At 42.1% G+C, this 15729-nt stretch overlaps 1 protein-coding gene across 5 annotated transcripts in view; it reads left to right on the forward strand.

The window, feature by feature from the left end:
* NRXN3 (neurexin 3) overlaps nucleotides 1–15729 on the forward strand; it is a 1627094-nt gene that overhangs the window by 1127519 nt on the left and 483846 nt on the right. For 4 of the 5 annotated variants that reach the window (XM_064486156.1, XM_064486158.1, XM_064486157.1 and 1 more), the window contains exon 1: nucleotides 10019–11266. The exons of the other annotated variant lie outside the window; for it this stretch is intronic. In XM_064486156.1, the coding sequence (XP_064342226.1) occupies nucleotides 11020–11266 (247 nt within the window). In that variant the 5' untranslated portion in view covers nucleotides 10019–11019. Of the gene's footprint in view, nucleotides 1–10018; nucleotides 11267–15729 lie in introns of those variants that run through there. 5 annotated transcript variants of the gene reach the window in all.

Genomic DNA, 15729 nt, shown 5'->3' on the forward strand with positions numbered 1-15729 from the left:
ATTTGTCATTTTATTATGACTATCATTATGTGCTTTATATATTTTGAGGCTCTGTTATTAGGCATATACAGATTTAGGACTGTTGCATCCCCTGGGTTAATGATTTTTCTCAGGACACAGTGGTAATGTTTTTGGCAATAATGTCTGTTTTGTCTCAATAATATTTCTAAACCTCTTTTCCTTTGGTTAACATTTGCCAAGTGTATTAGTTAGAATATTGATTTGAGGGTATGGTAGTTATACTTCTCTAGGTCATGGGTTACTTTTCTCTTGTTTCTCAGCCATACTTCCTTGGGCCATTGACTGGTTCAGGCTTTTCCATGTCTTGTTTAAGCATTGTTATATGGTCTCAGTTAAAAACAGCCAAATCAATTATCCTAATTAATATACCTAGCAAACGTCTACCAAAAGAAAACTGACACGATGCCCTCATTCACATGGTTGAGGTTGACTCATCTCCAGATCCACATTCCAGAAAAGGGACAAAAAGGAAGTAGAAAGCAAATAGAAAGCAAGTTATCATTCTCTTAAGATATTACTTGAAATTTGCATAAATTACTTGTGTAGCATTTCTTGTGTAGTAGTAAGTTGATTTAAATCATAGATTCAGTAGATAAGTGACTTGGATTCAAATCCTGGCTCTCCCTTGTACTAGCTATGGTAAGTTACAATTTGTACCTTCTTTCCCCAGTTGTAAAATTGGGATGATAATAATACGTAGTTTATAAGCATTAAGAAAAGTTGGTTATTATTCTTGTTTTGAAGCCACCACAAACAAGTTGATGATGGTGGTAGTGGTAGTGACACAGTGCTTACTTAGATTTAGCCCCATCATACCAGTTCCTTTTACGCATCACTTCCTTTTGAATGTCACTCTTTTTCTCTGGGATTATTTTCTTCATACTGAAGCACGTTCTTCAGTGGTTATGCCAGTGACCGTCTCTGAGTGGTGAGCTTTCTCAAACTTCCTTCGTCTGAAAATGTCTTAGGTTTGCCTCCACTCTTAAATGACTTGACTAGTTAAACAAATCTGGATTGAAAGTCGTTTTCTTTCAACACAGAGCTATTATTTTCATTGTCTTATAGGCTTTACTTAAAAATAATCTGTTGCTGTTAAGATTTTTATTTTAGTTTTGATGTTTTTGGTTTCATTGTGATGAACCAAAGTGTGGCTATTTCTCTTTTTTCTTTCCTACTTAGGATCTTGTAGTATAAGATTTTGCATTACTTAAATATAAAAAATTCCCAACCATTATCTTTTTGAATATTACCCTCTCTCCAATGTTCTCTACTCTCTTCTTCTAGAAATCCTGACAGACATATGTTGGTCTTTTCATTTGCTCTTTCATGATTCTTAATCTCTTTTGTATTATCCAAATCTTTTTCTGTCTGTGCTACATTGTAGGAAGTTTCCTTGGGTCTTTATTTCAGTTCATTAATTCCCCCTTCAGTGATAGTTACATAATCCATCCATTGACTTAAAAAAAATTCATTGACTGTGTTGCATTTTCAAATGATTTTAGTTCTTTCTTAAGTATGCCCATTATCACATTAGTTTTTTTTTTTTTCCTCTGAGGTTTCTATAATTTCTTTAATTGTTTCAACCATACTTTTTGGCAGTTTCTTTCAGATTGTTTTCTTGTCTCATATGTCTTATTCTTCCACTGTTGTGTCAGTTACTTCTCTCTCATGGTAGATTATCTTCTTACTGGATTATTACCGTTCTTATAATCTTATTTTGTGTTGATGTTGTTGTAGGAGCCACTCATACCTCTAGAGTAATATTCCTGAGGAGTGTTTCAACTTATTCTGACACTGAAATGGTGTGTGATATTAAACAAGTCATTCTCTGTCTCAGTATCTCAGTTTCTCTGACTTTCTTAGGTGTCTTCTAAGTACCTAACTCTCTTTTTTCTTCTCTAAACCAGCTGCTGAGGAGGAATGGCCTTGTCTTGGCTAAAAAGAGAAGAGTAGTTTTGCTTTTAGCCCAGGATTTTCAAGACACATGTCTTTATTTAAGGGGATTCCGTTTTATTTGTGTTCAGTCCACATGATTCCCTCCTGGGAGGTACAGGACAATAGGGCAAGCAAGTCAGCATCCTCTAACCAGAGCAATGAGCTCTTCACCAATGAAAAGTGCCCTCTGAGATCACAGGGACAGCAGCTGTGTAGGTGTTGCTAGTAGCCAGGGGGAAAAACAATCTTTGGTATTTAATAAAATTGTTAACGTGGCTAGAGACAACCTTTACTGCGTGCAACGATGCAAAATGAAGTTTTAGTGCAACGACACTAGATTCATTTTACAGAAGTCTAAGATGTCTCACCTCAGTGCATGAGGTTTTAATGAACAAGGAAACAAGGATGTGCTATGATTTTTGTAGCATGAAGGAATTGGGTTTGAGCCTCAAAATAAGGCTAAGAGATTACATTTAAGTAAACGCAGAAGTGAAGGGCAAATAGAAAATTTAAAAGAAATTTTAGATATAAGTTTGAAAAGAAACTTAGAGGTTATATACTCCATCTTCTCATTTACTGCAAGACAGCGACTTCGGTGTCCTCAAAAGGCTTCTGCTGCTTGAACACTTCCTGTGATGGAGAGCCCACTGCCTTGCAAGGCATCCCTTCCAATTTTGTAATGGCCCCAAATATTGAAAAGTTCTTCCTTATAATGAGATGCTTGCATATTTTGGAGATATATTATGTGTGTGTGTGTGTGTGTGTGTGTGTGTGTGTGTATACACACACACATATATATATATATATATATATGTACATATCTGCGAAATGTTCTGTCCTAGAGTAATTAATTATATGTCAATACTATTTCATAAGCATCCATTGGATGTCTTATATTGTCCTGGTATTGTGTTAAGTTTCAGATAGGGAATATTGCAATCTCCATTTTACTGATGAGAAAACAGGTTTTCAAAGGCTAGGCAACTTTCCCAAGGTCACATCGTTACTAAATAGTGGAGCAGGGATTTGAACGTACGCTATCTGGCCCTCGAATTTAAGCTGTTTGACCCTAAGCCCAGATCCCAGTTCTCTACATGATTCCTCTCTAAATCATGTAGGGGGCACAGATATAAACCCAACTGATAATAATGGAATATGACAAATGTTAAGAGAAGATAGGAAAGAGCAACTACTTCTGCTTGTTCAGATTGGAAATGGCAGATTTTGAAGACGTAGATACCATCAGTGCCAAAATATTGTTATCTTAAATGTTGTTTCATCTATTATAAGAACAGCCTATTTCTCCTACGATGACATAAACTTACATCTCAGTATTCCCTTGTCCTCACCATCAGTTTTGGAAAGTGTGAAATCCTCAGTATCACTGAGAAATGCCCTTATTACTCATCTTGCAAACATTTTTGGAGCTGCTTAGATAACACTTTGTACCTTCTGTTCCGGGAACATTCATCTCATTCCCCCCACCCCCCGCCCAAAATTTATCTAAGTGGCTTTAAGACTGCATCAAATCAAGGATAAAGTGGTCAGTAATTTTAGATCTCTGTCCCTCTGTCTTAGAAGATACACTCTTCATGGAATGGTGATGAGGTGGACACGTGAATGAGACGGATGCTTCAACTACGATGTTCCTAGAATTAAATGGTAGTCTGATGAATTGAATCCAATGGATATTTTAGTATCTGAAAAGTGATTGCGTGGAAGAAATTAGACACAGGAAAACTCCTGGCTATGCTACAATTTAACTTTTTATTTATATGGTTTTTATTTGACATCTTTGAATATGGCAGCCCTGTCACTTGAGATAAAAACAGTTTCCGAGCTATGAGTTTCCTGGCCTCTCCTCCTCTTCTCCCCACCGTGCCCCTCTCTTTCCTTCCCTTTTCTTCTCTTGCTTCCTTTCTCTTCCTTTCCTTCCCTTCTCTTTACTTTTGTTGCCTTTCCTTATCCCATGAAACACCTGATTTTGTTTTTATTTAAAAGGAAAAGTTGACCCCATTCTGAGATTCTCAGGGCTTAACCATCTAAATGACTGGTGAACGCCAAGCTTAAAGCTTGCCTCCGTTCGGAGGCCCTTGGTGGATGATTCCACCCCACACTGATCATCTCCTTACTTTATGTGTCTGCCTCTCTGCCTGTTTGAAGTCGTTCAAGGCCAGCTTCGTAATAATAATGAACCTGAACATTGTTCTTTTCAAATGTATCTTCTCGCTTAACCCTGAAAACAATCCTAGGAGCTTTGAATTATTCATACTTATACTATTGAGGAAACAGGCTTACCAAGTTTAAAGTAACTTGCTCGAGGTCACAGGACCAATAAGCAGTGATTCAGGATTTGCACTCTAGTACTTTGACATGAGGTTCACATGTCACCTTGTGTGTGAATCGCTCCTAATGGCCCCTTCTCTCCCCCCAGTGGAGTAATTTCACTCTCTATTCTTTTGTATACTTTGTTTATACCTTTATTCTAGCCTTACCACATTGTATTTGGGAAGATGTATATATGGATGGAATTTATGGTTTGTTTTTTATTTTTTTTTTTTTCCTGCTAGATTATGAACTTCTTAAGGCCTTAAATGCTCTCTTGTTCATCCTGAAGTCCCCTGGACTCCAGCTGGTGGCTTGCCGGTAGTTAGAATAAATGTGCTGTTCACGAAATAGATGAACTGATGCACCCACTTAATTATTTCTTTCTATGCTGAGTAGAATCTAGTCCAGAGGTACATTATCAGTAACTTCAAAAAAACTTCATTGAATTATAATGAAATACCAAATCAGTGGAAATTATTAAAAAGATTTAAAGCTGTGCCTTTTGGGGGAAAGCCAAATAATTGGAATTTATTATTTATTTAAAAGAAGAAGCTGAGAAAATAAAACAATGGGGAAAAGAAGTAACCAGAGAGCCCTTCCAAATCCCAAAGCAGACTGAGGCTGTGTGAGTTCCTGTGCTGGAAAATGGTTACTTGTGAAACAGGGCTGGGCTTCCATAGGCAGTATTATCTGGTTCTGGTTCCACAGTGAGCTGTATTATTTTGGAGTTGGCTTAAAGGATATTTGTGAGAAGGATGTGATTAAGCTGCTCCCCATTCTGCAAGATAAGGGCAAAGAGAATCCACTGAGTCAGGTAACCCGTGGGAGTGACTTTCAATTCTATGTTTTTAAAATTGCCGGGGGAGCTTTTTGTTTATTCAGTCCTCTTGAGATTTGTCACCAAGAAGAGAAAACCATTAGCAGAGAGAAATTTCCCGGAGTCATCTGGAGAATTATTTTTATTACTCATATTTACTGACCATTTACTGTGTGCCAGGAACTGTTTATATACACTGGACATAGAATAACTTTCTAAATCCTCACAACAGACCATTTGGATAGATAGTATGATTATCCCGATTTTATAGATGGAGAAGCTGTGACAGAAAGGGGCTAATGAGGACCTTGCCAACATTTTTCACAGCAGCTAAAAAGCAAAATCAGGATTGAGCCTAGCCAGCCAAGCACCAGAGCCCAAATCTAAATCTGCAGGCACTCTAACATGTCTTCTAAATCTTTGGTTTGATAATTTTCCCATAAACATGCAATTGATATGATTACTTGTTATAGAAGAATCATTCACTCTGTTTGAGTCGCTAAAACTGGATAAAGATTTGCATGATTTCCGATAACCAGTGCAAGCTTGGTGAACACTCACAGGGGCTTCAATGCCCAAATCTCTCTATGAGGAAACCACTGATTCCTGTCCTTGATTAAAAGCAAAATTTGTTTCCATGATAAAATAATTTCACTTGGATTTTGAAGGAAGCTGACTAAGGTTTACACAGGAAAATGTCATCTTTTTATTTTCCTTGGAGGAATGTGTGAAATTCTAACGAAGTAGCTATCCCGGAGCCATTGATCAAATGCAAGAGGTTTGGAGAATTTCCTAGAGAGATTTTTCTCAACATCCAGACTCCTGATATCCCCACTTCAGCCACAAGGAGGACACAAGAACAACTATAGATGTTTATATGAAGAATAAGTTAAAGGAACCAAAGCCACAAATATATTCTCTCAAGTATAAAATTATACAAGGATGCCATCGTCTTTTTTTTTTTAAATAAAATACATGTAGGAGTGATACTTAAGAGAATAAAGCTTCTCTTTTATACTCCCAAATGTAAAATATAATCAAAATCTGCTTTTTTGCAGGATGGCTTTCTTAAATAAATAAGAAGAAGGATGAATTATGTGGCTATAAATAAACCTACCGACATATAATAAAGCAAAGTTCGACTGTTTTATGGAACACTTGGATATATTTATAGCTATGTTAACAGTCACCTGTATTTTTTCGGGACTTTTACTTCATTTCACATTATGAGAGTTTAGTTATTTTTGGTTTTTTCCCCTTCCCCTAAACTTACTTTCTGAACTCTTATGTTGAGAGACAAAGTAAGGATTTCTATTCTTTATATTTGGAAAAAGAGGGCCCTCACCTAAGCACAGAAGCAGACTGCTCCAGTGTTTTCTGTGTCTGTGCAGTCATATCAGATTTACCTGCAGCAAACAACTGGACAGGTGTCTCCTGCCAGCAGCGCAGTGGATCGTACGGGTTTTTCCAAGTGGAGCTAAGCGTGGTTCTTCCTGTGAAATTATTTACACTTTTCAACTTTAAATCTGTAGTGAGCATAACATTTCTACATCTATTCCTCTTCCTTTCTATCCTAAAAGTGGACTCTCATCTTCATCTTATAGCTCCCTGCTTCTTTCTCAAGTGTTCTCGCTCAAAGGACCCACTAGAAAAGATATCTCAGGAGGAAAGAGGGAGATTTTGGTGGTGGTCCAGGTGGCGGCAAATCCTTCAGCCGGAGCTCTAGCCGCAGGTGGTGTTTAGGAGTTATCACTGGAGTGAAAAATCTAGAAAAAAAATTTCATATATCAGCCTAATACAAACTCTAGTAGAGCTGAAAATAATGGGAATTAGAAAAGAAGTCTAAGTAGGAATGTGTTGACTAGAGGAAGAGAGAGGAGGGAAAGAACGCAAATGAAAAAAAATGAAGTGTGTTTATTGGAGGACATTCATTTTATCAGGATAATTGTTGGTTATCTCTTTAAAATAGAAGAAGAAAAATAAACCAGCCTTGTGTTTGTCCTTTGATAAGTCTCCTTAGTACTCAACTCGGTCCCCGAACGGAATCAGCCTTACTGGAATTCACGGATACTTCTTTTGGCATTTTGCAAAAAAGTAAATAAATAAATTATAAGTATGACAAGTAAAATGAATAGTTCCAGCTGTGACGCACCAGCAGCATTTCCAGATTTTGTACTGCATTAAGGATTTATTTTCACTTTGTTGCCTAGCAGAGAATTAATTGCAAGGTCCATCTAAGCTTCCCATCCTTCCTTGGGTTGAAGGAGAAAAAAAAAAAAAAAAAACAGTTTCCAACACTCAATGCCAATTTAGAAAAGAAGAAAAATGTTAAGTGGCTAGGCGTTCAACTCATCAGTTCTGGAAATAGGTGTCTCTGGGGATCAGTGTCACTAAAGCCAGATAAATGGTTCTGTGAAACGAATCGTGTATGAAGATGGGAGTCTGCGGTTGGCAACTGATGCACTGGATTCATTAATGCAGCAAACATTTAACTGAGCTTCTACTATGCACCACCCACTCTTCTCCATACAGAAGATATCAGGAAGACCAAGACAAAGGACCAGCTTGCAGGGAGCTTACAGTCTTTTTAAGGAGATAGACTATGAACAAATACAGATAAGATAATTTCAGAAAGTGGAGAGTGCTGTGAAGGAAAAAGAACAAGGTAATGGGATAAAGTGCCTTTCGGAGGTGGTGGCGGCTAACTTTAGATGCGGGCCAGAGAGGGCCTCTGAGGAGGTGACATCGGAAATGAACCAATCACATGAAAATCTTAGGGAAAAGTGTTCCTGAGAAGAGGGGCCCGCAAGTATCAAGGCCTTGGGTTGGGAAAGAACTTGGCACATTCAGAGAGCAAAAAGAGGGTCTGGGAGCCTGGAGGGTAGTGAGTAAGGGGTCATCTGACAGAAGATGGAGTTGGAGAATTGGGTATAAGCCAGGTCACCTCAGTCTCTCTAAGGCCACGATGCAGGGTCACTAAATCCAAAATGCAGTGGGAATCCATCTGGAGGACTAAATCAAGGAGTGGTTGGATTGCATGGCAATTACCTCCCTTAAGGGGGGATGCTTAAGATACTAATTTTTTTTTTCTCATTTTTGTACTTAATAGAAGCCTGAGACCCTAAACATGTACTTAACCTCCTTGGAGCTTTGGCTTATTTTTTATTAAACAAAAAGTGTTGTCACCCTATGTCAGATGCTATGCCAGATGCTGTGTATACATTATCTCATTTAATACTCCATTAATACATGAGGAGAGGCATTATTCACATTTTACAGAGGAGGAAATGGGTTTAAATTGAGTCTCCATAAACCGCCCCTCTCTCTTGTTGTGGTGTTCCTGGGTACACGTTGCCAGTTTAAAACACTGTGTCTGTGGGCTGCCACTCAAAGGCAGGAAGGACCTTGAACGAGGGCCATCCTGGGAGGCTGTGGATCTTGGAGCACCCTCACAGCTGAGCGCCAGCGCAGTTGGGATGACTGTGCACTATTTACCGCGGGCGCGTGGATCTTTGGGAGGACACCAGTTTCATAACCAAAGTACTAAGTCACCATCATAGATTCTGAAATGGACTTGATATTTGACCTTGAAGGCAAATCGTTCATAGGTTTGATATCTTTATCTATTAGAGAGACGTGTAATACTAACTTCTTCCACATCTCCGTAAGGAGCCCCAAGAATGAACAGGACTGTTTTAATCCCTGTTCTTTATTCTCAGTCAGGGGTTTGAAATGTTTATGGAGAGCAGGAGGATAATAGGTGCTATAGGCTTGTTTTTAAAAAAGAAATGCCATATACATATGATTTAACCAGCGAGTATTATTGCCTCACCTCTCCCCCTCCAACCCCCCAAAAATACAGTGTGCTTTTTTTAACCAAGGTGATTGGGAAAGAGTGAGTCAGAGCCCAGAAGACACGGAGGTTTAGGAGGGGTACCTGTTGGGTTTCTGAATCCTGCTCAGCAAAGTAGTGAGGAGAAGTTGGGGGTGGAGGGAGGCTGGAATGCAGGCTGCCTCATCCGGAATGTCAGCGTTCCCTGGCAAAGCCCGGGGTCAGCTTCCTCCTGGAGTAACAGATGGCCACAACAGGCGCACCAAGCTTCTTCCTGCCACTCCTGCTCTCCCCTGCAGGTTCAGCCTGGATGTAAAAGCTGCTCTCTCTTTAGTGCCCAGCGTCCTGGAAGCCCGGAAGCTTCACCCACCTGGGGCAGTGCCTCTAAAGCCAACCCAGGACAGGCCAGCCACCCTCTTTTCTCCAGCAGACGCAGTCCTCACTCCTTCTGAAGTTCTTTGACCAGGTCGACCAGCAAGGGCGCTAACCTGAGTCCTGAATTCCAAGAGCATCCAGTCCACCTTCTCGAAGGGCCTCCAGCCATCAAACCTTTCACCCTCCGGAATGTCCAGGCCACCTCTCCGCCTTCAGGAGAGCCGGGACGCGGGTTCCCGCCACTCGTCCCACGGGTGGGCCCTGGGCATCTTTACCCCCAGAGAGGCACACGCCCCGGAGAGTGGCTGCGCAGTGCTGACCACCAAGGCGGGGGAGCTTACGTGCGGCACCACCGCTTGCAGCGGCCCCAGCGCACCTGCTGACTCAAGCGGTTTATTTTTATTTCTATTGGGGGCTACTTCAGCCCTTGCCGCCGCCTGCATTTTTTCTTCCCCAATTGCCCGAGAATGGCTTAAAGCGCCTGGGAGAGGAGAAGGGGCAGGGTGATCAAAAGGCTCAGTGTCCGTCTGTCCGTCTGACACAGACACGCGAGCGTGCCCACTCGCGCTGGAACGGAACGGAGCGTGAGGAGGGTGAGGGGTGTGCGCGGGAGGCTCGCGCGGGTGTAGACGAGGGAGCGTGCACTTGAATGGGGAGGGCCGGGATTCCGGGCCGCTCGGGCCCCTCCTTCCTCCGGAGCCAGCCAGTCCCTCGGCAGAGCGCTCGGGCTGCACTGATTTGCTCTCGGGAGTGCGCTATTTGCATATGACTTGCCCATTTGTGAATCTGGCTCCCCAACTCCTCGCTTCACTTCACCTGTGCCTCCCAGTTCCGCGCACTTTGCAGGCGCTCGCCCGCCTCGTGGCCGCCGCTGCCGCCTGCCGGGCACCTCCTCTCGCGCTCTCCCTGCTCGCCCACCCACCTCCCTCCGCCCCGTGCCACGTTGGTTTGGGTGGCTGCTCCGCGCCGGCTTCCTCCTCCTCTTCTCTTTGGTCCTTCTTGTTCCCTTCCTTCGGCTGCTGCTGCTGCTGCTGCTGCTGCTGCTGCTGCTGCTTTTCATCCAGTTGGGAAACCCAGGACGCACGGCAGCTACTCCGTGGCGCTGGTCCAGAACGCGCAGGGTTAACAGCCTCGGCGCCCTTCCACAGCGACTCCGAGGAACACGCGAAGAAGTCTCCCACCTGCGGCCCCCTGTTGCCTGACAGTTCTGCATTGCATCACATGGAAGTGGAAAAAGAAAAAAAAAATGTTCAAACTGCTTGGATGTTGGGATAAACTAACCTGAACCTACTTGGGTCTCCTGCTGCCTCCTCCTCTTTCTTCATTTCCACCTTTTCTCTGTGTGGCTTCCTGGAGTGTGCAGTTAAGTCATCAGACCTGAGGTGCCCAGAGACCAGGAGGAGCTGCGCCAGGCCTCCCCTGACATGCGTGGCTTTCCGGGGCTCCCGAGGAGGGTTGCAATACCTGGGTGGACTTTGGCATCTTAAATTTCAGCCCCAGGAAAGGAGAGCTTTTCTCTTATTTTTTTTTTTTAAGTAGTATCTCTTTTTTAACCCCATCATCTTTCTTGAAAGCGCTTATTCCTTCCCTCTTTCCAAAATTTGGGCAAGTCTTCCTACTGCTATGATGGGCCCCTGGGCATCATGAACTTAATTATCCTCCACTGGCTGGAATTCAAACTGCCCATCTGTGGTGGTCCAGTGCGTTGACCATGCACCTGAGAATCCACGCGAGACGGAACCCTCCTCGCCGGCCAGCCTGGACGCTTGGAATCTGGTCCCTCTTCTGGGGATGTATCGTCAGCTCTGTGTGGAGTTCCTCTAATGTAGCTTCCTCTTCCTCCTCCTCTTCTTCGCCGGGGTCTCACTCTCAGCACGAGCACCATTTCCATGGCAGCAAGCATCACTCAGTGCCTATTTCTATCTATCGCTCCCCTGTTTCCCTTCGAGGAGGGCACGGTGGGTCTCTCTGCTCTTTATCCTTTTAATGGGGCATAGCGATTCCTTAACCCACTCGCCTTTCAGGTAATGTTAAGATTGGGAAGAGAATTTAAAGAAAAATTGAATTTAAAATAATGAAAAGCATTGCATGTGCAGGAGGGAAGAAAATGTCCAATTTCTCTTAAAAGGCTAGTGTTTCTGCCCCAGTCCCCCCACTTCCTCTAATGGGTTCTCCTCTCCTCAGCTCCCTTATTCATAGCTGCACAAGCACCACATTCTCCCCTTTGCAACCTTCTGCCTCCTTCACTCCCTGTAATGGCAGACAACTCATCAGATAAGTCTCCCCATGCTGCATTTTTGAGAATTCATTCATTCACCTTGCTGTCACCCTTCTCTCTGATCTTGTTTGGGAGCTAGTCGTGGGAAAATAGCAGACAGCAGGAATCCTTAGGTCTTCAGCCTAAAGTTGATTGAACTGCTATAAAGTGGCCTATGTGGTAAAGGTTGGGGGGTGGGGGAGTGTAGCTGAGGGGAGGGAGGCAGAAAGCATCATTAATAGCCAGTGATCATTGCTGTGCATTTGTTTAGCTTTATGTTTGTCCACATGTCGGATGGAGAAATCAGCTATTGTGAAAACTGTACATCTAATATCGCTAACTACCCAAGAGGAAGCAGTGGCTAAGATAAGGCAAAGTCCATTTATAATTTAGCCAAGTGTAAATGATTGCCAGGTCAGTTCCACTGTTTCTGGAAATATTTCAATGAAAGGTAACATGGATAGGCTTGTTCACACAATACAAGTATGATGTATTTTGCTCCAAACGACCCTCCTTGCATAGATGTTGAAGGAAGAGATCTATGGCTCTTAAAAATCCATTCAGCTCTGAGCAGGCTGCCTCCGAAAGGGTGATGTCTGCCGCTAAGGTAGGAACTTGCTGTAGTAAACTGTTCTAAAGAAGGGAGCTTCATTATTTGTTTACTATACACTCTGCTCTGATGGTGAGGAGAGTAGGGATCACAGAGCCCGACTGCAGGAACAGCCCTCCAGGGAGGAGCGCGCGAGTGAAGCACACTAGAGGTCCCCTGCCCTGGCTTGTGTTCTGAAGACCTCTAACGCGCAGACCCCATTCTGAATGTCAGTTCTTCCCACAGCCTCCTAGCCCTGGGCTTCTGCTCTGTGCTGTCTGTAGTGTTAAGTGGAAGCACATTGAGAAAATGCCAGCACGTACTCTGGCTCTTTCTGACTCTCTCTTTACATTTTATTTGATGGAGTTGTCAAGCAGCTCAGAGCTTCTAAGGTTGGTGGAGGGGGGTGGTGGGAAGGAGGGAATGCTTCATCTTGATCTGGTTGCTGTTTTCTCTGTGACTCCTGCTGGATCTGGTGTAGGCTTTCAAAAAAAAAAAAAAAAAAAAAACTAGGAGAGGAAAGAATCACAACCACCAAAAAAGCAAAAGCAATTTCATGGAAATAGTAACTGTTAGCTCTTAGGGAGGAAAGAGACTAGGAGTGGGGATGGGATTGTAAAGGGTGGGAAAGAAAAAGAGGGGAGTGGGAGATGGAGGAAGACAGACAGACTATTACTAATAGCCATAATTAAACATGGAAACGCTCAGCGATAATTAGCTAAATTTTGCTAATTAGTGTAAATGATCAGCAGGGAGATGAAGATTATGCATTACTTAGAGGTTATAGGCTGACAAGGTCTGGAGGTTTTCTGTTCAGGATGTAAACAGTTAAAAGCAGCTACTAGTTAAGTGATGAAATTTGCAGAGCAATACTTTCCTGGGATTCCTAAGTCTGTCTGTCAGTCAGTCTCCCTCTCTGTCTCCGTCACTGTTTCTCTCTCTGCGAAAGATGCAAAAGAGGCTGAGCCTCACACAGTTCAAACACAACTCTTCTATTTACTTCATTTCTTCACTCATCAGTTGCTCAGTACCCTCTAAATCTTTTTAGCTGGTTTCTCATTAACCTGTATCTGATAAGATTCAGTCTGATGGGAAAGAATAAAGTAAGTAAATGACTAGAGACCCCAGAAAAGGCCCTCAGATCCACCAGAGCTGTAGAATGTGCTGAACTTCTGCATTTGGCATGGCTAAGACAAGAAAGCTCATGAAATCAACTCTTCAGTATCCTCTTTCAGTCCTGGAGTCCCATCCCATTGATTTGGGTTTGGAGAGTGAGTGCATCTATATTAAGCAGGCTCCTTGCATATTTAACTAATGTTTTTGAGCTTGAAATCAAGAGAAGCAGCAAACAACAAGATGCCCCAAACTCTGGCTTCAATCCCATATCTAAGCAGCGTGTGACCTTTTCTTCCTGAAAAGACTAGGAGACCCCTCAGTGCTTTGTGAATGGTCCTCTCCTTCTTATTTGGAGAACACTTGCTTTCCCCTAGTCTGAGACAAAAGCTTAGCTAACAGCCATTGTTTTAAAAAAATCTTTTGGATGGAGGCTGTAGGAGGCATAGCACCATGAGACTAATGGCTATTACTAAGAGTTTTCTGTCAACCTTATTGCAGAGTTAAAAGCAACAGTCTCTATTGTCTGGGAAGAAGAAAATGCCCTTCATTCTGGTATAAATGGAAAGCTAGAACCTTGAGTCCAAGAACCTTCTTTGGATGGAAGAAACAGAAATCCTCCAGTGTTCTTTTACCTATGCTTGGTCCTGATCTTTAAAAAATTAATTATGCATAGATTTGCCTAAAATCTTTATCCCAGGGCAGCCTAGAGCCGGCTGAGCTCCTTTATAAATTGGGGAGACTAGGACCACACCTGCCTCAAAATAGTCTCAGGTTAAGATTGTGTCTCCAGATAGAATTTAACTCTCTTCTTAGCTGGAGTCTAGTAAGTTTCTTTCCAGCGGTCAGTCCCTTTGCTTGGGCTCCCTGCTTCCTTTCATGTTCTCTTCTATTGAATTAACATTTATTGGCTATTATACTATGTGATGGGCTGTGTGTAACCCGCTAAGGACAGAAAACTAGATAAGTCATTGTATTGTTCATCAAGGGATGATTTCAGGAGTATTTTGATCATCTGTGAAAGATAAGCACTTCTGTAAATTTTTTTTTTAAATGTGGGGGATGGAACAGGGATCCAGATACCCAACCAAATTAATTAGTGTAAAATCTAAATATCCCTTATAAAATGCAGATTTACATTATTCTGTTACTTAAAATATCTCTATAGGTATTTTTTCATCCTCAACTTTATTTCCATATTTAAATATCATGCTTATTGAAGCTCCTAGTTGTTTTAGTGGCATAGGACGGGAACATACTAAATTATGTTTGTTTACCAACCTTCAGTTTCATAAGAGAGTTTTGTGTATTTTTTTCCTTTCACCTGCTTTAAGAACTCAATGTACATCTACCTAAAGAATGTCTTAATACTTAAAGTTTAGAAGAAGGGTTCTGTAAGGAGCCTAGGTTTAGTCTGTGCCTTTTATTGTTACCTTTTGTAAAACAGCAGACCTTCCTGGCTCTTTAGGCATTTGGGGTAACTTGTTGAGAACATAGAACTCAGTTTTAAAAGGGAACACACCACAATATCTATAGAGGAAAGTTGCTCAGAAACGTGTGTGTGTGTGTGTGTGTGTGTGTGTGTGTGTGTGTGTATGTATGCTCACGCACCTGTAGGTGGGGCAACGTAAGTCCTCTTTGAATCATCTTAGCAAAAGTGGTGGTGGGCCCACCGGCGGCACATGAGCCAGGAGTCTTTCTTGTAAGAAATTATGCTGCTCATTCATTGTCACAGAGAACTGCCTCTTAAGTTTTTCCAACCATGGGGCTTGTTTTGCTCTGATCTCTTGAGCACTTTCTTTTGTTCAGCTGGCTGCTTTCTAACCACTTTCTCTCCCTTCCTTCTTGGGATTCAGGTTGCTGAATAATTCATAGTGTTGGTTGACAGATAAAATGATAAGATTTATATGTCTTTGGCCTTGGTGATGAATTAATTAAATTGGTTTCTCTTTCTCTCTCCCCTCTAGATGCATTGTTTGGCTTCTCTAAAATTTGCTGGCAAGTGGTGGGTCTGGAGATTAACTTGTTCTTGAAAGGCCACCCTAGGAAGATTAGAATGCCGAAGATTAGAATGCCCTAGTATAAATTTCTTCAGGACATTCAGCACGGACCGTTGTTGTGGGGAGGGTGGAAGTGAGGGTTGCCGTCTCATTGGGAGAAGAGACAAGACCACTGCAACAATTACTTTTGGGGGGGAAAAAAAACAAAAAACAAAACAACAAAAAGAAATCCTTCACCAAACTGGCTACTGGCTGGAATCAGCAGTAAGAACTTTACTGCTTTATTGTCTGATTTTGAATCCGGAAGAGGTAACATACTTTACTTTATATTTTGGTGAATGAATCTATCGGAGCTCAGAAATCTTGCTTCCCTAGGACCCTGTGTGATCTGAGAGGGAGGCAAATCTCTGGAGATGAAACTTGAACTTATTCAAACTTCCCTTCCTGTATTTGTTTGTTAGG

This window comes from Camelus dromedarius, chromosome 5, assembly GCF_036321535.1.
Source record: "Camelus dromedarius isolate mCamDro1 chromosome 5, mCamDro1.pat, whole genome shotgun sequence".
Classification (NCBI taxonomy): Eukaryota; Metazoa; Chordata; class Mammalia; order Artiodactyla; family Camelidae; genus Camelus; species Camelus dromedarius.